General features: G+C 58.1%; 1 protein-coding gene across 4 annotated transcripts; it reads right to left on the bottom strand.

Moving 5' to 3' along the window:
- Positions 1-1,719: 1,719 nt before the first annotated feature.
- Positions 1,720-16,635, bottom strand: GRK6 (G protein-coupled receptor kinase 6). Of its 4 annotated transcripts, XM_069476197.1 has the most exons (17): positions 16,400-16,596; positions 12,608-12,703; positions 11,495-11,607; positions 11,299-11,376; positions 10,890-10,990; positions 10,470-10,562; positions 10,297-10,360; positions 10,032-10,172; positions 9,609-9,799; positions 8,833-8,870; positions 8,659-8,748; positions 7,404-7,612; positions 7,191-7,328; positions 3,752-3,889; positions 3,536-3,670; positions 3,354-3,355; positions 1,720-2,876 (listed from the first exon to the last, which is right to left on the bottom strand). In XM_069476197.1, the coding sequence occupies exons 1-17, from the start codon at positions 16,449-16,451 to the stop codon at positions 2,768-2,770; spliced, it is 1,788 nt and encodes a 595-aa protein (XP_069332298.1). In that variant the 5' UTR covers positions 16,452-16,596; the 3' UTR covers positions 1,720-2,767. The 4 variants fall into 4 exon arrangements, with proteins under 4 accessions (XP_069332298.1, XP_069332299.1, XP_069332301.1 ...); XM_069476198.1 differs by lacking the exon at positions 3,354-3,355 and having other exon boundaries at positions 16,400-16,635; XM_069476199.1 differs by having other exon boundaries at positions 2,810-3,355; positions 16,400-16,635.
- Between the last annotated feature and the right edge of the window lie 1,708 nt (positions 16,636-18,343).

Genomic DNA, 18,343 nt, shown 5'->3' with positions numbered 1-18,343 from the left:
CTGGGCAACATCGTGAGACCCCATCTCAACTAAAAAAAAGAAAGAAAGCTGGCTGTGTCTCACTGACCTCAGCTCCAGCCACTCCTTTTCTCTAACTGCCCCCCCATGCTCAGCCACTCCAGACCACTAGAGGCCATCCAGATGTGGTCCTCTCCCTGGGAACATCTGGTCCTGTGTCCTAGAGGGCACCAACTCTTAACGCCTTTGTGGTCAAAGGGTCTACCCTGCTTGGTGTTGCCCCCACCCCCAGAGTCCCCTCTCCCACAGTGCCAATCACACTGGGCCCCCTGTTCCCACACCTGTCTCCCTGCCAGACTGAGCTCCAAGCTGGCAGGAGCCTTGTCTCCATCTGGGTCCCTAGCTCCCACCATAGAGCTGGGCTGGGAGCAGGTGAGCTTAGGGAAGCCTTGTTGAGCAATGAATTCTGGGAGTTTTCTCTGCCAAGGATCCACTGTGGTAAGAACTGTAAGGTGAATTTAACCCTAGCCAAGAAGTTCCCCGATGCCTCCCTAGCCAAGGACCAGCTTGGCCAGCAGGTCTGGATCCACTGTAGGCAGAGTGCCCAAGGGTCCTGCATGTCCACCTGGCACCCATTCACCTTTGCACACCTGCCCTGATAACTACTTAACAGGCACCACCCTCAGTCCCCCAACACAGCCTGGGGCAAACACATCTCGGGCTCCGACCTCAGGACACATGGGCAGTAACCAGCTTGTCCATTTTCTCCTGGCTTCCTCCCCAGTTTGGCACTCCTCCTGCACTTGACAGTCCTATGGTGACTTGGGGGTTGCAGGGGGCCAAATGGCTGCTTCAGTGGATTCTCTTAGCTACCCTGGAAGGTGATGGACACCCATCTTTCCAGACAAGGGCCTATACAAAGCCAACTTGAAAAGTGTCCAGGCTGGGACTTGAACCCAGAACTGTCAACTCCAAAGCGCATGTAGCTTCTGCAGCACTGCGTGCCCAGCCCAGAGGCAAGGAACAAAACCTTACGGCAGTTTCAGGGCATTCTTGGAGAGGCTGGGGACACTGGGAGGCTACAGAGCAGTGATGGGTTTATGCAACCTGGGACAGATTTGTGGTCAGCAAGCTCTCACCCCCAAGTGTATGTGTACGAAGGTCCCCTGGAAGGCTCTCCCCAGTCCCTCCCGTCTTCAAGGCCTGGCTCAACCACTAATCTTGAGATCCCTCCCTGATGCCCCCACAGCCTTCTTCTCAGTATCACCAGCATCTAGGTCTTTGCCCACCCACATTTCATGCTTCGAGGGCAAAACAGAGGGGTAGATCTGATGCTTGTGTCCCAGCCCGGGGCCAGGTGTATGGCTGGTGTCTAGGTGAGACAGACCTGGGGCAGATGTCCCTAACCCAGCTTCCAACTCACTCCCCAGGCTGCTCCTAGTCCACATCTGGCAGCCAGGCCACCTTGGCTGGGCCTGCCTCTGCAACACAGAGACAGATGGGACCCGTGGGCACCCGAGGCCTCTTTCCTCAGGCCCCATCCCATTTAGGAAGTTGAGAAACCCACTGGGTGAGCCCAAAGGCCAACAAGGCCTGGATGCCTGGAGAGGCTACCTCAAGGTCAGCCCTGGGGACTGCTAGGCTTCGGAAGGGCAGTACCCTGCCTCCCGCCAGGTCAGGTTTGGATTTGGAGTCCCTTTCCCACTTCCAGCTGGGCCAGGGAAGCAAGAAGAGCTCGGGAGCACCAGAAGCAAGAAAGAGGCAGGCAGGGCTGCTGGCCAGGCTTGTGCTCGGACTGTATTCACACAGACACGTGGCAGCTTACACTGGACAAAATGAGTAAGAAAAATTGGCTTTAAATACGGAAAAACCAGGGCCCTATAATCCCACGCTACCCTAACTGGGACCAGGACGGACATCACAATCTGGGAAGGGCCAGGGCTGGGGCCTGGGGCACAGGCACAACCTCACCCTACCCCCTTCACATGCTCACAGACACACACACGCACACACACACCCCCCACACGCACAACAGGGAGGGGTGGATTATTGCTGGGCACGTGTGTCTGTTGTTATGAGGGGGGTCCGGAATGTGTGAGGGTTGGCCAGGGACACCCCCACCCATGGCCTAGGCTAGGGCATTTCTGAAAGAGGCATCTTCAGGACAAGGCCCAGCATCAGGGACGATGTGCCTGGGAGCTGGAAGGCAGAAGCAGACCCACCTGGGACAGGGGCAGGTAGGCCTCAAGCCAGCTAATCTCTGTGCACACTTTGGCATAGCCCTAGGGGACACAGAGGCCTCAGATCCAGCTCTGGCAAGTGCTGAGAAGGGACAGCACTGGGTCCCAGAATGTGGCAGCCTGAGCCCATGGTGGCAGGGGCAGGTGTCTTACTCAGAGGCCGGTGGTGGCCAGCACAGTGCTGGGGGTTGGGGGTCTAGTCCAGTCTTGGCCTATCCAAGCTGGGCCTGAGGAGCCTTGAGTTTGGCAGGGGCTCCTCCGCCAGCTTCCACTGTCCCAGCCAGGACCCACTGCCCTGGGGAGCTGGGGCAGAGGTGCCAGGTCTAGGGTGGGTTGCTATGTACATTCATACAAATACATAAATACAGAAAGCCCAGAGCTCTATGGAGAAGAGCTGAAGGGACGCACCTTTGTCCCAGCGAGGGCCCAGGCCATGCCAAACTCAGCCAGGCCAGAGGCTGAGGGGCAGAGGACACAGGGGACAGCTCCAGCTGTTCCCCAGGCCACGACTCGAATGGACAATGGGGAAGACCACTGTGCAAAACTGTAAACAGCGCCCGGAGTAGCTGCTACCGCCAACTGCCGGTGGGGGCCTCAGGCTCGGGGCTAGAGGCGGGTGGGGAGCTCGAGGCGGGTGGGGAGCTCATCCTCACTGTCGCTGCAGTTCCCACAGCAATCCTGGAGGGACAGGGAAGACACGGAGGGAGAGAGGCAGAGTGGGTGCCATTAGCCACCAGGGATGTCACACAGGGCCAGCCCTGCTAGGGCAGGCCAGGAGCTGCCCAAGGTCGTGCTCTGAGGAGGGGGGTCCCCAGGAGGGGCCTGGAACAGCAGCTCAGGCCACACAAGGCTGGGCGTCAGTGCAGAGGCTGCTGGGAACAGACTGAAGGAGGTCTGGGTGGATCCCAGGGTCTGCCAGGGCCAGGCCTCCGCCCAGCCCTCTCCCTGGGGCTGGTGGAGGCAGAGCGTGGGGATCAGACTAAGCAAGGCTGGCAGCTCAAAGGGGCCAGGGTACAGGGAACCGAAGCAGTGTGCGGGGGAGGGGGCGGGCACCAGACTTCTTTCTCCCACATCTCGCCTCTGCCATGGAAGGGCTGCCTGTGGCTCCCCGAGGCCAGGCAGCAAGGCCAACCCACGGGGAGCCACACTGCTCACCTCTGGAAAGAGAAAAGAGGCCGTGAGCCCACCCAGGGGTGGGGGACAGGTGGGAATGAGGCCAGAGACACTGGGCACCGCGGGCGGGGCTGGAGGATGCGCATGCGGGCACCAGCTCTGCCTCCCACCCACCGTCCCCTGGAGCCAGCTGGGGGCCCAGGCAGTACAGCACTAGGGCTCACCTGGCGGCTGAAGAGTCTCTGCAGCAGCCCCTTCTTGGGGGGTGCAGGCGGCTGGCCCTTCCAGTCCAGGTCTGGGGGAACTGAGCCATCCAACCCGAAGACATTGAGCTCCTGGAAGCACTCTGTCTCCACCATCTGCTGAGGAACAGGCAGCTGTGAGGGCTGCCCCAAGGGCTGCCCCCCAGAGCCTACCCCACCAGCAGGGTGGGCCCCCACCTCATTCTGCCAGGGAATGGGCACACTGCCTGTGGCAAACTTCTGGTAGAAGTCCTGGTCGGTGGGCTCCAGCTCCACGCCCTTGACTGTGGAGAATTGTTCGATGTCCAGAACATCCTTGCAGTAAATGGCCTGGGGCTGGGGGTGGAGCCGGAGAGACAGCCGTCAGACAGGAAGCACACACAGATGAAGGCAAACCCGAGTCTTACTGTGGCCTTGGCCTGGTGCTGCCTAGACACCAGCAGCTCTCTGGTTTGGAGTCAGAAACCAGGAGCCACATACACTTCCTAGGCATGGCAGCCCTTCTCTCCGAAGCCCCGTCTCCCCGTCTGTAGACCAGGACTGTTAGCGCCCCTCACTGCCAGTGACTGGGTGAGACAGTGTGAAGGCCAGTGCCGGGCGCCCCTCCTCATGCACCTGGCTCTCTGGGTGTGCAGCTGTAGTGGGGAGAACAGGCTGAGTCTCGCTCAGCTGGGCCTCGGCTAGGCACTGCCATGGAGGGGTGCCCTGGGATGTCTGGGGCTTGCTCTGTCCCCTTTCCCAGCCAACCAGACAACAGGCCGTCTCCCACCGCTCCAACCCCAGGCCCCTGCTGAGCACACCTCAGCTCCAGGAGGCCACTTTCTTTTTCCTCTTGACATTGTTTCCCAAATCCCTCTATTAAAGATGTCAATTAAAATATCATCATCACGGGCTGGGCACAGTGGCTCACGCCTGGAATCCCAGCACTTTGGGAGGCCGAGGCAGGAGGATCACTTGAGGCCAGGAGTTCAAGACCAGCCTAGCAACATAGCAAGATCCCATCTCTACAAAAAAATAGAAAAATTAGCCTGGTGTGGTGGTGTGCACCTGTAGCCACAGCTATTTTGGAGGCTGAGGCGGGAGGATCGCCTGAGTCTAGGAGTTGGAGGTTACAGTGAGCTATGATGATGCCACTGCACTCTAGCCTGGGTGACAAAGCAAGACCCTGTCTCTAAAAAAATTTTTTTTTTAAAATATCATCATCACATAAAATGGTACAGCTGTTTTGGAAAACAGTCTGGCAGTTCCCCAAAAGTTTAAGCATAGTTACCATATGACCTAGTAATTCTACTCCTAGTTATATACAAAGAGAAATGACATCTAGCCACAAAAAAACTTGTATGTGAATTTTCATAGCAGCATTATTCACAATAGCCAAAAAGTGGAAACAACTCCTAATGTCTATCATGCTTATGAATAAATAAGCAAAATGTGGTATTATCTATATAACGGAATATGTTCAGCCTTAAAAAGGAATGAAGTACTGACACCTGCTACGACATGCATGAACCTTAAACACATTATACTAAGTAAAGTAAGTCAGACACAGAGGGCCACAGAGGACTGCGTATGTGTGAAATGTCCAGAACAAGCACATGTACCAAAACAGACAGCAGATGAATGACTAACAGGGGCCGTGGGGAGGGAAGAATGAGGAATGACTGCTAAGAGTATGGAGTTTTTTAGGGGGGCTGGTGATGAAAATAGTCTAAGATTTATTGTGGTGATGGTGCGTAACTTTGAGATCCTACAAAGCCAAAGAACTGTATACTTTCAATGGGTGAATTGTATGGTATATGAATTAAATCTCAATAAAGCTATTAAAAAATATATCATCAGCAAGCTTGCTTTTCATCTCCTGCTTCTGAAAAGTTAAACTCTAGGGCACTGATTTTATTCCTAACTCTGAACAGCAGATCCAGAGGCAGTGTGGTTATTTCGAGGTTAAATGAGACGATGTGCACAAGCAGCAGGAACAAACATGAGCAGTAGTACCAGCCTGACAGAGGCTGAGGAAAATCAGGCTCACTGGGTTCAAGTGCCTGTGACAACACCCTCCGGGGTCCCAGTGAGGCCGGCGAGAGGCAGTCATTCAGAGGCACAGGCCCTGGCTGGCCTCCCCACTTCCACTCACACTCCCTATGGCCCACTCCCCACGCCTCACATTCCTGCCCCAAATCCCTCAAAGGTCCCCTGTCTTGCTTAGAATATGCCCAAGCCTCTGTGCCTGCACAGGCTGACTCGCGCTGCACAGGCCTCCTGGTCCCTGCCGCGGAAATGCAATGCCTGGCTGTTCCCTCTGCCTGGGACGCTCACAGCCCAAACCTGGGCACGGCTCTCTCCTTCACGTATTTCACATTTCTGCCTAACCATCAGCTCATCAGAGACCACCCTGTCCAAAAATAGCACCCCTGCCATCATTTTCTGCCCTCTTCTTAGCCGGCTTTAGTTTTCTTTGTCACACTTAAGGTTACCTGAAATTCTTTCTCCTTTATTGGTTCATTTGGGTATGTCTCCCCACTACAACATAAGAGCAGAACTGGGTCCTAAGGACCTGATTATTCCCAAGGTCTGGGACATATGGGCATTCAGCTATTTGTTGAATGAATAAACAAATGTGCATGGTGGACAGTCCTCAACCTGGCCTGCACATCACCTCTGGGTCTCCCCAGTGTTCCCAGTGAACTGTCAATCATGGGACCCAGTCCTCATAGATATGGGAGGGGCCAGCACATGACCTGATCTTGGCCACTCGGCAATTTCTCTGCGACTTTACGTACAGAGAAGCCTGAATTCAGTGGGAGGGGAACGGTCAACAGGCTGAAGCAGAGACAAGAGGTAGAGCGCCCTGGGAACACAGCATGAAACCCTGGCGTTGGCCCTACTCTCGGACTTTCTGGCCAAATGAACCAATAAACTCCACGTTGGGCTCAAGTGAGTCTGAGTTGGGTTTCTGCTACCTGGAATCTGATGACTAGAGGACATTCTTGCCTGCTGGCTGCCTGACCCACTGAGATGCTCAGTAAACGTGTGAGACTCTGAAGGGCGAGTGTCCTGCACACAGAGGGGCGACCAGCTCAACAGCTGTCCCTCTGCTGCAACAGCATCTGGCTTCTCTCTGGGGAACTGACCTCTCCCACTTGCAGTGGTTCAGGTGGGCACAGGATCCAGCTGCGGCCAGTGAGGCCCTCTGAGCTGTCAGAGGCAATGAGCACTAGCCTGAAGACTCTTCCCCCTTTAGGATTTCTTTTGAAACGATTGGGCAAGAGGTACTGTCTGTCTGCTGGGGTGGCTGAGCTGGGGGGTGGGGGCCTGAGCTGCTGGGGCCCCACTGCCACTCCCTGGGGAGAGCTGCTCCGAAGTGCAGACTATACATTAGACAGTATGGTGGGGAGCGGGGGGAGACAAAGAGCCCCTAAAGCGCTGCCGGAGCCTCTGTCCAGGTATGCCAAAGGCTGGACCTAGCCTGGGGCTTTTAATTTTTGTGAGCTAAGTTTTGAGCTATTTTTGGGAATTATCCTTTTTTTTTTTTTGGCTAAGCCACTAAATTGGGTTTTCTGACACGTGCTCTGAAAGTGTCCTGGCCAATATTCCATGGCCCGCCCCCAGCCCCAGTCCCAGCTTGGGTGGCACTCACATCAGGCTTGAAGGGCGGCTCCAGCATGCCGGCTCCCAGCCGCTTGAAGTTCAGCTTCTTGAAGAGGGGGTGCTCCTTCACCTCACGGGCGCCGCCCCCACGACACCCCAGGCGCTCCGCGGGGTCCTTACAGAGGAGCTGTGGCAGGGCAGGGGCGGTGGGTGGGTGGGAGAGGCGCGCCCACCCCGGCCCTGGCTGGGCAGCCGTCCGTACCTGCGAGCAGAGGGAGCGGGCCTGTGGGGAGAAGCGCTCGGAATACTCCTCGGGCACCTCCTGCACCAGCCGCTCCACCTCCTCCCGCTTGATCTTCTTTTTCCTCTGCTGGAAGGGCGACTGGCCCGCAATCATCTCGTACAGGAGGCAGCCCAGCGCCCACCAGTCAGGGCTGAACGTGTACCGCTCGTTCTTCACCACCTCCGGAGCTGGGTGGGTGGCATGGGTTAGGGCTACGCAGGAGGCGGGAGCAGACCCTCAGGCCCCAGGAACGCCCACAGCGCTCAGTTGGGGATCCACTCCGACACCCACTGGCGAGGCAGGCAGCGGTGGTGGCTTGGCGGGGTCCCCACCAAGGACAGCGCATGGGAGTCAGAGGAAGTGGATGTGGCCCCAAGGGAGGCCACACCCAGGATGCCCAGTCAGATTTTTTCAAGAGGAGCCATAAATCCACACTTTTTATGATACGCTGTGTGCTGTCTGGCTTATTAAATGTTGGCAACCAATTCAAATTGTTCTAAAAACAATTTGATTTAAATACAAATGTAGGCCGAATTGGGCCCACGTGGCTACCAGTTTGCAACTTCTGGATTTAACATCAGAGAGAAGAGAGAAGGAGGAAACTCCTATTTTCTGAATACCTCCTACCTGCCAGGGCAGCCACGTGGAGAAGTTTCCCTCCACTACATCTTTTCATCTTCAAGGCAACCCCGAGAGGCAGGTATGACGATAGCTTTCTAGTCCAACAAAGTGAGGCTGGGAGAAGTGAAGTGTCTATCTGGCTCAAGGCCACATGACAGGCAAAAGGTGGCACCTACAGAGCCAGGACTCTGTCTACTTTGTCACACCGTCCCCAAGGGGACTATGGAACCATGTCCTGGCGCCTCCACTGGCCCCCTCCACAGATGCACATGCCCACTCTGAGCATGGAAAGTTTGGGGGCGGGTAGGGCTGGGGCCACGGAAGCAGGTTTGAGTCCCTCTCCTCCAATCGTGGGTGGCCAGCGCCAGTGAATGGAGAGAGATTCAAGTGAACTAGGAGTTGACACGTATTTAGTGAGTGAATCATGAGGTCCAAACTGTGTGGGACCCGGGCAGAGCCTTGGTCTCCTAATCTATAAAAGGGGAAGGTCAGCATGGGCCCTTCCTACTAAGGCAGGGAGGCATGGGAGACTCCCAAACAGGAGTGGGTGGGGTTGGGCCCGTGACAGTGAGTGGACCTGGCAGGCCAGGGGCCAGTGCAGGAGGAGACTCACCCATGTAGCCCACAGTGCCCACACGGCCTTTGATGGTCTGGCCCTCGGGCACGTGAACAGCCAGGCCCAGGTCGGAGATGCGAATGTGGCCTGAATGTGGGAGGAACAGGTGGGCCCGTTAGCAGGCCAGGCCTCCCCATCTCACCCCACCCGTCCCTGGGTCTTCCCACCCACCGTGGTCGTCCAGAAGGATGTTCTCTGGCTTCAGGTCCCTGTGGGGAGAGAAGGGCAGGGGCAGGCGCTGCCCAGCTTGCCAGGGAGCCAGACGGGGCCCCAGCTCACCCGCCATCCTGAGATCGGATGTGGAGCAAGAAGCACGACCCATTTTCTGCCAGGGTGACAGACAGCCCGGACTCACGGGAGCAGGGACCTTCAGAGCCAGGACTCCCAGGACTCCAGGAGGCACCTCGCTCACCCCTGGTGTTGAGGAGCTCCCTACCCTTTGGTGGCTGACTCTACTGTTCCTCTCTTTCAAATGGGGCTACGCATCCATCCCCTCATGGGGCTGCTGTGAGGCTCATGTGAAGTCACTGCCGATAATAATCACAGCCACAGCGCTTCACTCCCGAGCACTATGCGCCAGGCTCTGTGCCAGAACCTTTTTTTAACCAGCTTATCTCACTGGGCCCCTACAACAAACTGGGAGGTAGGAATTATAGTTTCTGTTTCCCAGAAAAGAAAACAGTATTGGGAGCAGAGAGCTGACTAACCCAAGGTCACACAGAGACGGTGACCATGTAGAGATTCCCATGGGGCTCAGTTGGACCCCAAAGCCTAGGTCTGAGCCGCTCATGTCTGTCTGGTGTGTGCGTACTAAAGGCCCCCACTCCCCCACCCCACCCCACTGCCACCAGCACCGGCTGGATGCCTGGCCACAGCCCCAGCAATAGCCCTCTGCTGTCCGTCCTGCCTGGCTGCAGTCACGGGCAAGACAGGGCCAAGGCCCCCACCTGTACACAATGCGCTCCCGGTGCAGGTCCTCCAGGCCGCAGCAGATCTCGGCGGCATAGAAGATGGCACGCGCTTCAGGGAAGCCAGCCTGGCCCATGTGGTAGATGTGGAACTTGAGGTCGCCTCCGTTCATCAGTGTCAGCACCAAGCACAGGGCGTCCTTGGTCTCATAGGCATAGGCCAAGCTCACCTGTGGCCGAGGGGACCCGAGCCCTCAGGCAGGAGCTGCCAGTTCACCTGGTGGCGGGCTAACACCAGCCACCCAAAAGATCCTTCTCGGTGCCACTCCTTGGGGCCCAGCCTGCTCCCCAGGCCTGGCGTCAACACCCCAACCGCCCTTCCCAGCAGCACTTGCCGGAGCCGGCGGGGCGGGCAGTGGCCCGCGTGGCCGAGGGAGAGAGAGGTCTCCTTTCTGTACTTACTACAAACCTACTGTTCACTTTCTCCAGGATCTGCTTCTCATTGAGCGCCATGGCCTCCCCCTTCCGCTTCTTGATCCGCTTCTTCTCCAGCTTCTTGCAGGCGTACATCTTGCCTGTTGCCCGCACCTGGCAGGCGCACACCTGTGGCCAGGGTAGAGAGGGCACAAGGAGGCCAGCTATGCCCTTGCTGGGGGTGCAAGGGCTGGTCCAGGGCCTACCCTTCCCACCCTGTGCACTCGGCCAGGGGTGCCGCCTGCCCACTCACCTCCCCAAAGCCGCCTTTGCCCAGGACTCGGTACTGCCTGAAGGTGTTTTTCGTCACCGGCTGCCTGTGGGCACAGGGTCGGGGTGGGGGGCGGGAAACACCAGCTGAGCAGAAGCCCAAGGCCCACGAAGGGCCCCAGCAACCTGGCCTGGCCCAGACTTTAAGGAGCTCACCTTTCTAGCCACTTCCACTGCAGGAAACGGTTGAAGTAGATGCTGTCGAGGTAGTCGGCAAAAGGGGCCACGCTCAGGTACTCGTGGGTCAGCCTGTTGAGGGAAGGAAGGCCCAGCTCGCTGGTCAGCCCTGACACCCCAGGCTCTCGGTCGCTGGGCCAGGCCTCCTATTATGTGCGCGCTCAGCCCACAAGGCAGCACCCTCAGGAAAGCCTCCCGCTAACCTACCAAGCAGGGAGACACATATCCCAGCTGAAGCTGAGGATGCTACTGAGACGGGAGGCAACCTGCAAGGTCACACAGCAGGGCCAATTGCAGGGTGGGAAGTGGAGCTCCCTCGCCAGCCACTGTTAACACCTTCCTGACCCGCAGAAGCCCACTCCTCCTGGCACAGACCAGGGCTGTGGGAGGGGGGCTTACCGGGTGAGCTCCTGGAAGAGGTCTTTGCAAGGGCCCCGCTCCAGCCGCTGGCTGCAGCTAGTCACCAGCTGCCGAGGGACCTCAGGGATGAGGTCAGGACCCTGGGGACAGGCCACAGACAGGTCAGTGCAGGGAGCTCCCATGGATGGCTGCCCACTCCCAGGGCAGCAATGTCATATCTGAGGCCGGTGGTGCGCCCGCCAGCCAGGTTGAACTCCCTTTCCGAGGCAGGGCGAAGCAAAGCCACTGGCGGGCTGCCCTGCCCCAAGCCTGGCCCACCCCTGGGGCTGCATGCCCGCAATGCTGCCTGGAGCAGCTCCAAGGCACTCTCTGCCCAGGCTGCGGTCACTCTTCTCCCTGTCACTGAGTTCTGCCCATGGCTGTCATCTCTCCATCATTGCTCACTCACCGCGTGGCTCAGAAAATTCTGCATTAGCCGCCACCCACACGCCTTCCGCTTCTCATCAGGGGTCACTTCATACTCGGCCTGCAGAGTGGGAGGCACAGAGGCTTGGGGTCTGGGTGAGCAATGGGTGTGGGGAGATGAGACAACACGGAGCCTGGGACCTCTGCCCACCCTTGGTGCTGGGATGGGCCGCACTCACCACCCCATCCAGGAAGGCAACGCAGCGGGTCAGCTCGGGCCTCGTTGCACAGAACTCACGGAACAGCAGGCGCCCAATGGGCTGCCGCTCGCACAGGTTGTGGTAGTCTCGCTCTGCGGGCAGAGATGGAGCTGCTGGGTTCACAGCCCTGGAGCCCGCTGGCAGGGTGCTCCTGACCACACCACCAGAGCCTGGGCCCCAGCAACAGCTTCCATTATCTCCTTATGAGCCCTCGCCACAACTCTAAGGTGGGCCCCACCATTATTCCTGGCATAGCTCAGGGCTGTGAGGCCCGGAGAGGTTAACTGACTAGTTCAATGTCACACAGCCAGGAGTCTGGCTCCAGAGCCCAAGCCTCCATACCCTCCCCTTCGTTGTCCCCTGGTTCACAAGACTTGCATATGTCACAGTGCTGGGGTTGGGTGTGGTCTGTGAGGTTCCGGCCCAGCCTGGCTGGGGCCAGACCCACACCTGCTGCTTGCCTGGCGAAAGTACGAGAGGAAGCTGTGGCTTCCGGCGTGCTCTCAGAGGGGCCTCCTCCCCAGGAGGTGGAAGCAACCGTGGCACATTCTTTGCCCACATGCCATCAGAGGGGGCCTGAGCCACCCTGGGTGCCGCTCAGACCTGGGGCCTTGGCTAAGATAAGTCTGGGCCCTTCTGTTCCCTCCCAGAAGTAACCCCACCACACTGCCCAAGCTGGGGGCTTCTGGTCAGGGCTCTGCTGGGCACCACTGGGGCTCGGCGCCCCCGGCAGTCGATCTGTGGCCCCTCAGCACCCTCTGCTCCCTGTCCTGTGGGCCTGCTCAGCCTGGCTGGCTCTCTCCGTGAGGCCTGGCTCTTCCTTCCTTGGTTTCTCTCAGGCTACTCCTACTCGCCCCTGCCCTCCTCTCCACAATCACCTCGGCCGCCCCCACCATCTCTGTGTGTGCTCTGCCCTCCACCCGTCCCGAGCCCAGGAACTGAAACTGTGCTGGGTGGCACAGCCTCCATCTTCCTGCTCACCGGACGCCCCCAACCCCGCCCCTTTGCCCCAGGGCATGGTCTCAGGGGAGGCTCCCCCAGCACCCGCAGGGCCCCTCACCCCAGCACCCCTAGTCTCCAGCCAGGTCTCACCGAGGCTGAGCCGCAGCTCTTCGCACTGGCTGATGTGGGGGAACTGTAACATCTGCCGCCATTTCTTGCTTTTGCCTTTGCGATTCCCACCACCACCTGTGGGAGCAATCAGGCACTGGGTCTCAAGTCCTGCCCCATTGCCTCCCCTGGATACTCAGCGTGGTCCAGAGGCCTTCAGAGCCCAGCCAAAGCAGAGCTCACACCAGGAGGCACCTCGGGCCTCCCCTTTCCACGCTCTGGCATGCCCTTGCTGTGTTCCAGGCACACGTGGTCCACCTGGGCCCTCCTGCTAGAGGCTTCTGGGCTGGGAGAGCCAGGAGGGCCAGTGAGGCCACTGAGGGGAGGAGGGTGTTCCACACAGCTCCAGCAAGGGGTCCAGCCTCAGCTGCTCCCCACCAGGCAGGGGTGCCCCAGGTGCAGAAAGTAGAAAAGGGCATCACAGTGGTGGGAACTGCGTAAGTCAAGGCAGGGAGGGAGAGATTCCAGGACATGTGGGGCACACTGAGGCAGAGGGCAGCCTGGCACCGGGGAGGCTCCCAGGCCTCTATCAGAGGGCCCCACATTAGAGTTATCAGAGACTCAAGTGAGGTGGGGGCAGGTGGGCTGGCACTCAGGACCCTCTGCCCTACATACAAGGGCTTCCCTGGCCCTGATGCCTGCCTGGTTTTAACTAGCTGAGCCCCCATCTGTAGCTGCTGAGATCACAGAAGCAGCCCTGATGCCTACAGAGCCCAAAAGGTATGGTAAATGTGGGCCAGATGTGGGACTACAGGGAGTGGTGGGGACTATGGTGAACTGGATTAGTGAATGCCCCTGTAGGAGGGGCAGCTGCAACACCCCTCCAGTGATTGCCTGATTGTTGCTAGGTAGGCTTCGGGGTCCATGTGGCCAGCTCTTCTGATTCTTCAATGGCAGCTGGAAATCCAGACTGATACATGAAATGTTGGTTCCTATTTAATTTTAAAATTAAAAATTAAAAAACTCACTGTAGCCAAATAAATAAAATGTGTCAGAGAGCTAGGAAGATATGGCCTGTGGGCACCAGGTTGAGAATGGTGGAAGGGTCCTGGGTCTTGGAGTTCCACAGACCTGGGTTTGAGTCTCCAATGCACACTTTAGGCCTATCATTTGCTGTTTGTGAACCTCAATTTCTCCAGGTCTCCACTACCTCCAGAGTTGCTGTGAGGGTGAACAGGAGAGTCTGTGTCCAGCACCCATTAGGGTTGTGGCAAGAGATGGGCCTAGCTCCAATAACTCAGTGGCGACCCCAGGCAACCATTTTCCCTTGCCTGACCTCAGTTCCCCTCGGTTTTTCCAGCCCTGTTTCCATCTGGCCTGGGTGGAGGCAGGTAGTGCAGGGGGAGGAGCTGCCTTCTAGGGAGTGGATGGGGCTGGGTACCTCCAGGGCTCCCTGACCTAAGCTGCCTGGAGGAGGAAGTGTTGCAGGAGCCCATTGAGAAACCAGCTAGCGGCCTCCTGCAGCCTGCAGTCTGCAGCCTGCACCCTGCATATCCCGCTGTCATTGCCTCACTGTGAGTAAGCAACAGACCCCCACCTCCGACCCGGGCAAGGCCTCCCCGGAAGGGGAACTCCTCCCCCACCCACCCAGGTCCCTCACTAAACCCTCCATCCGCCTAGCTCCCCCCACCAGTTACTTCCTCCTCCCCTCCTCCCAGCCACATCAAGGCAGCAGTGAAGAGTCACATGCAAATATCCTGTCCTGGGCTGCAAGTTGGTGGGGCTCCTCCCCACCCTGCCCTGGCCCCCTCCCTGTGCCTCTGGGTGCCTGGGAAGGAAGAACTGAGCAAGGGCTCACAACCCCAGTGTCAACCCACTTTTTCCTCACAGCGACTCTGCCAGATCAGGCCCAATTTCATGAGAAAACTGAGGCCATGAAATGAAGAATCAATTTGCCCAAGATCAGAAAGCCTGGAGGTGACGGTGGCAGGATTCATACACAGCTCCCTACAACCCAAGCTCCTTTCCCACCCCTAACATGCCTGGCATCCAGTAAGTGCCAAATGAATACATATACCAAGGGTTCCCGAACCACTCAGGGCCTCTGATCACGTAGGACACTGGCACAGGCCCTGGCCCCAAGCTGTTAGCCAGCTCATGAAATGATTCTGATGCAGCCAGTCCATGGGCCTAGTTCAGGACTCAGTGACAATCAGGATTTTCTTTAGTCTTCGTGTCCCATTCCAACCATTCCACAAAAAGGGATACTAAAGATCAGAGAGAAGAGACTTGTCTAAAGTCATGCAGGTAGGAAGGGCAAAGCCAGGTTGGAGTAAGGGTTCTCTAGTGGAGGCACCAGTCCCCAGTCTGGCCACACCACCCTGTGCCTTGCCCATGGCCTGACAGCTTGTCCGAAGGCACCCACACTCTCTGGTCAGGAAAAGCAGTGCCCCCAGCAGGCCTGAGGCCTGAACTGGCTACAGCTCTAGGAAGGGAGGCCTGGCTGGGCTCTCCCCACCCCTCCTCCCTGGCTGGCTAGATGACGAGGCAGAACAGTATCTGCAGATGCCCCCAGAGGCTGGGAGGAAGGCCTAGCCCCTGGACTCGATAAGGGACAGGGGATAAGACAGGCTCCCTGGTCACTAAGGACCCAGCCTGCTGTGCCCATTTCCAGGCAGCACCTCACCAGGGTTGGCAGGGGGTACCAGGTGTGGTGGCCAGCTGGGGCTCCTCTGGGCTTCCTACAGACTGGCTGGGCATCCCGTGTCCTAGGCCTGGGACAATCTTGCTGTGTGACCTGGCACTAGTCCCTGATCCAAGCCTCAGTTTCCCACCTGTAAAAGGGGGCAGAAAGGTGAAGCAGGTGCCTCTTTCAGCCTGGAAGCCCAGCAAAGAGTGGAAAAACTGCCTTGATCTCCCTGCCCTAGAGTTCCTAAAAGAAAAGTCTTATTCATTGCTGGTTCCCTAGCACCAGGACATGGTGGGGCGCGGAGTGGGTGTTCACTGATTGTGTTACTTAGACGGGCTGTGGCAGGTGAGGGGCAGACTGACCACAGGGCAGTGAGGACCAGATCTGGACCTTCGGTGTCCCCAGGACTCTCACAGAGCAGGTGCTTGACATCTGGGGTGGGAGCCATGAGGAGTTCCACACACACTCAGCCCACCAGACTGGCTCCCCCAGTCAGGCCTTTGCACTTACAGTCCTCACAGCCCAGCATGCTCAGCACTCGATTATGTCTGTGCCTGTTAGCCCCACTAGATCGTGGGCTTTCTGTGGGCAAAATTTGTGACCCATTCAGCTCTGTCCTCAGTGTCCTGAGGCATCAAGCAAGCGGCAGTGGTACTGGTAGCATTTGTGACCAGGAGTTTCCCCAAGTCAGGCAGGCTGTGCTATGCAGAGGCTATGTTCATTCATTCTCCAACCTTTACCTAACACCAACTTTGTGCCGTTCCAGGCTCGGCGCAGGAGCCTGGGCCCAGGGCACGTGGGGCATCTTCTCATCTATCACCTGAAAGAGGCCTCAGAGCTCTCCTGCGGCTCAGGTCCCACCCTACCCTCTTCCTTCCTCTCTCCTTCCCTCATCCCTTTAACTCCCCCCGCCTTCCCAGGCGCAAGGGCGGCGGCCTGACCCCCGCCCCTTCCTGGGCCCGGGATCCTGGGGGCAGGTGCGGAGGAGGAAGACTATGGGCCGGAAGGGCGCGTGTCTGCGCTGGGTGCAGGGCGCGGGGCCCGCGGCACGAGAGGATTAGGCAGCTGGGGCGCCCCGCCGAGCTAAGAGGCCGCGCGCCCACGCTGCCCGCACCCGGGCCCAATCGCCCGCCCAGCCGCCTCACCTTCTCGGGCCTTGAGTAGCACCGTGTTCGCTACGATGTTCTCGAGCTCCATGGGCAGCGGCGCCGCCTGGCCCGCCGGGCTGCGCCGCTGGCCGGGATCGCGCGCGAGAGCCGGGCCCGGATGGCGATCAGCGCGGCTCGGCTCGGCTCGGCTCGCAGTGACCGCGCCGCGGCCTCCCCGGCCTCCCCGGCCTCCCCGGCCGCCGCCGCCCGCCGCCGCCCGCCGCGCACTCTCCGCCCCCTCCCGGGGCCACCCGGGCGCCCGCCCGCCCCGCCCCGCCTTCTGTTTACTTTACTCGACCAATAACCGGGAGGACGCTCCCCGCGCCGTCTTCCCATTAGCCTGCCTTTTCATCATCCCCCGCCCCTTAGCCAGGGATTCGCTCAAAGGAGCACGGGGGCGGGACTAATCACGTCACCTCTTCCTGGTTGGTCTCCGGGCGGGGTTCAGCCCCTAGGTTCGAATTTCTAGGCTTTCGTAGGATACCCAACTGCCAATTAGGGACGAGCCCTCCGCTGAGACAGCGGAGGTGGGTCCTCTGGGTCACGACCAAGAAACCGGATGTGTGATTGGATGAAGTGAGCGTCGGTCATTCCCAGGAGTGCATTCTGATTGGGCCATCAGCTGGGGGTGTGGTCCGGATGCCTTAGGCTAGCCGATGGCTTTTCTAGGGTTTTGTTGGAGACGCGCTCGGTATCTTGGGCTTCAGCGGGCCTGCCAGGAGCTTGTCTAGTCCATTTGTCCAGCCGAATTCCCTCGGGTCGGTCCATCCTGGAGAGTGCACATCGGAAGCGGGGAGAGGTCCAAAAGAGGTTGGCGGCCTCCCCAACCGGCTCCCAGACCTCCCGCCTCGCCCCCGCAGCCGGATGTTGTGATTTCTCTCCACCCACACGGCCTCACCCTCCCTCGGCCTCTGCTGCCTTATAAGGCAGCGCTACCGCCCGTGGACGTTGGGATGAGCTCACACCCATTATACAGGTGGGGAGCCGAGGCGCCGGACGTCGGACGTCGAGTGGCTCCAGGCCTCCCGGCCGAAGACCAGGGGGAAACAAGGCCGAAATTTTACAGCTAATCAACACCTTCTAGCTCAACCTCAACACCCCACTTCCTCCACCCCTTCTTCACACTGCAGGAAACAGGCTTGCCCAAACTCAGCGAGTAAGGCACAGCCTGATTCAGCTAGCCTTTTCTGATCGTTCTGCATTCATTCATCCAAAAAAAAAAAACCTTACAAAGCACAGTCTTTGTGCCAGGCATTGAGCCAGATTCTGGGAATACCGTGGTGGCAGCAAGATAGCCAAGCTCTCTGCTTACATGCTAGAAGTGGGGAAGATAAAGGTAATGATCCTGTAAATAAACAAATAAATAGATGGCTTAAGGGAGTGATAGGTGCTATTAGGACATTAAGACAAAATAAAGAGGCAGGGGAATGGTCTCAGGGTGTGGCATTTGAGCAGACCCAGCAGAAGCAGCAGCAAGTGCAAAGGCTCTGAGCGTAGAATAAGTTTGGTGTGTTCAAGATGGCATGCGCAGCACCAGGGCCCAAGTGGTCTGAAATGAGACAGAAGGAGAAAGGATGCTAGCTAGGTCATGGAGGGCTCTGTAGACCATGTCCAGGAGTTTGAGGGGTTTTTTCTAAGTGGAATGGGAAAACTTTGAAAGGATGACTTACACTTTAAAAAGATCACACTGACTGGTGGACTCTTGGGGGGCCAAGAGTGGAAGCTGAGAGAGAGCAGCCAGGAGGCTATAGAGCTCCAGGAGAGAGATGATGGTGGCTTAGAATAACAAGGTGGCCATGGAGATGGAGAAAAGTGGATGGATCTAGGATACATTTGAGAGTTAAGATAAGTACCTTGAAAAAGGTAAACCCAGTGGCCAGTGGGATATTGGGCAGGTACCTCACTTGGTGAAGGTTGTTGTGTCCAAGTGAAATCTGAGGG

This window comes from Eulemur rufifrons, chromosome 7 (assembly GCF_041146395.1).
Source record: "Eulemur rufifrons isolate Redbay chromosome 7, OSU_ERuf_1, whole genome shotgun sequence".
Taxonomy (NCBI): Eukaryota; Metazoa; Chordata; class Mammalia; order Primates; family Lemuridae; genus Eulemur; species Eulemur rufifrons.
This window is presented reverse-complemented; position numbering and strand designations above follow the sequence as displayed.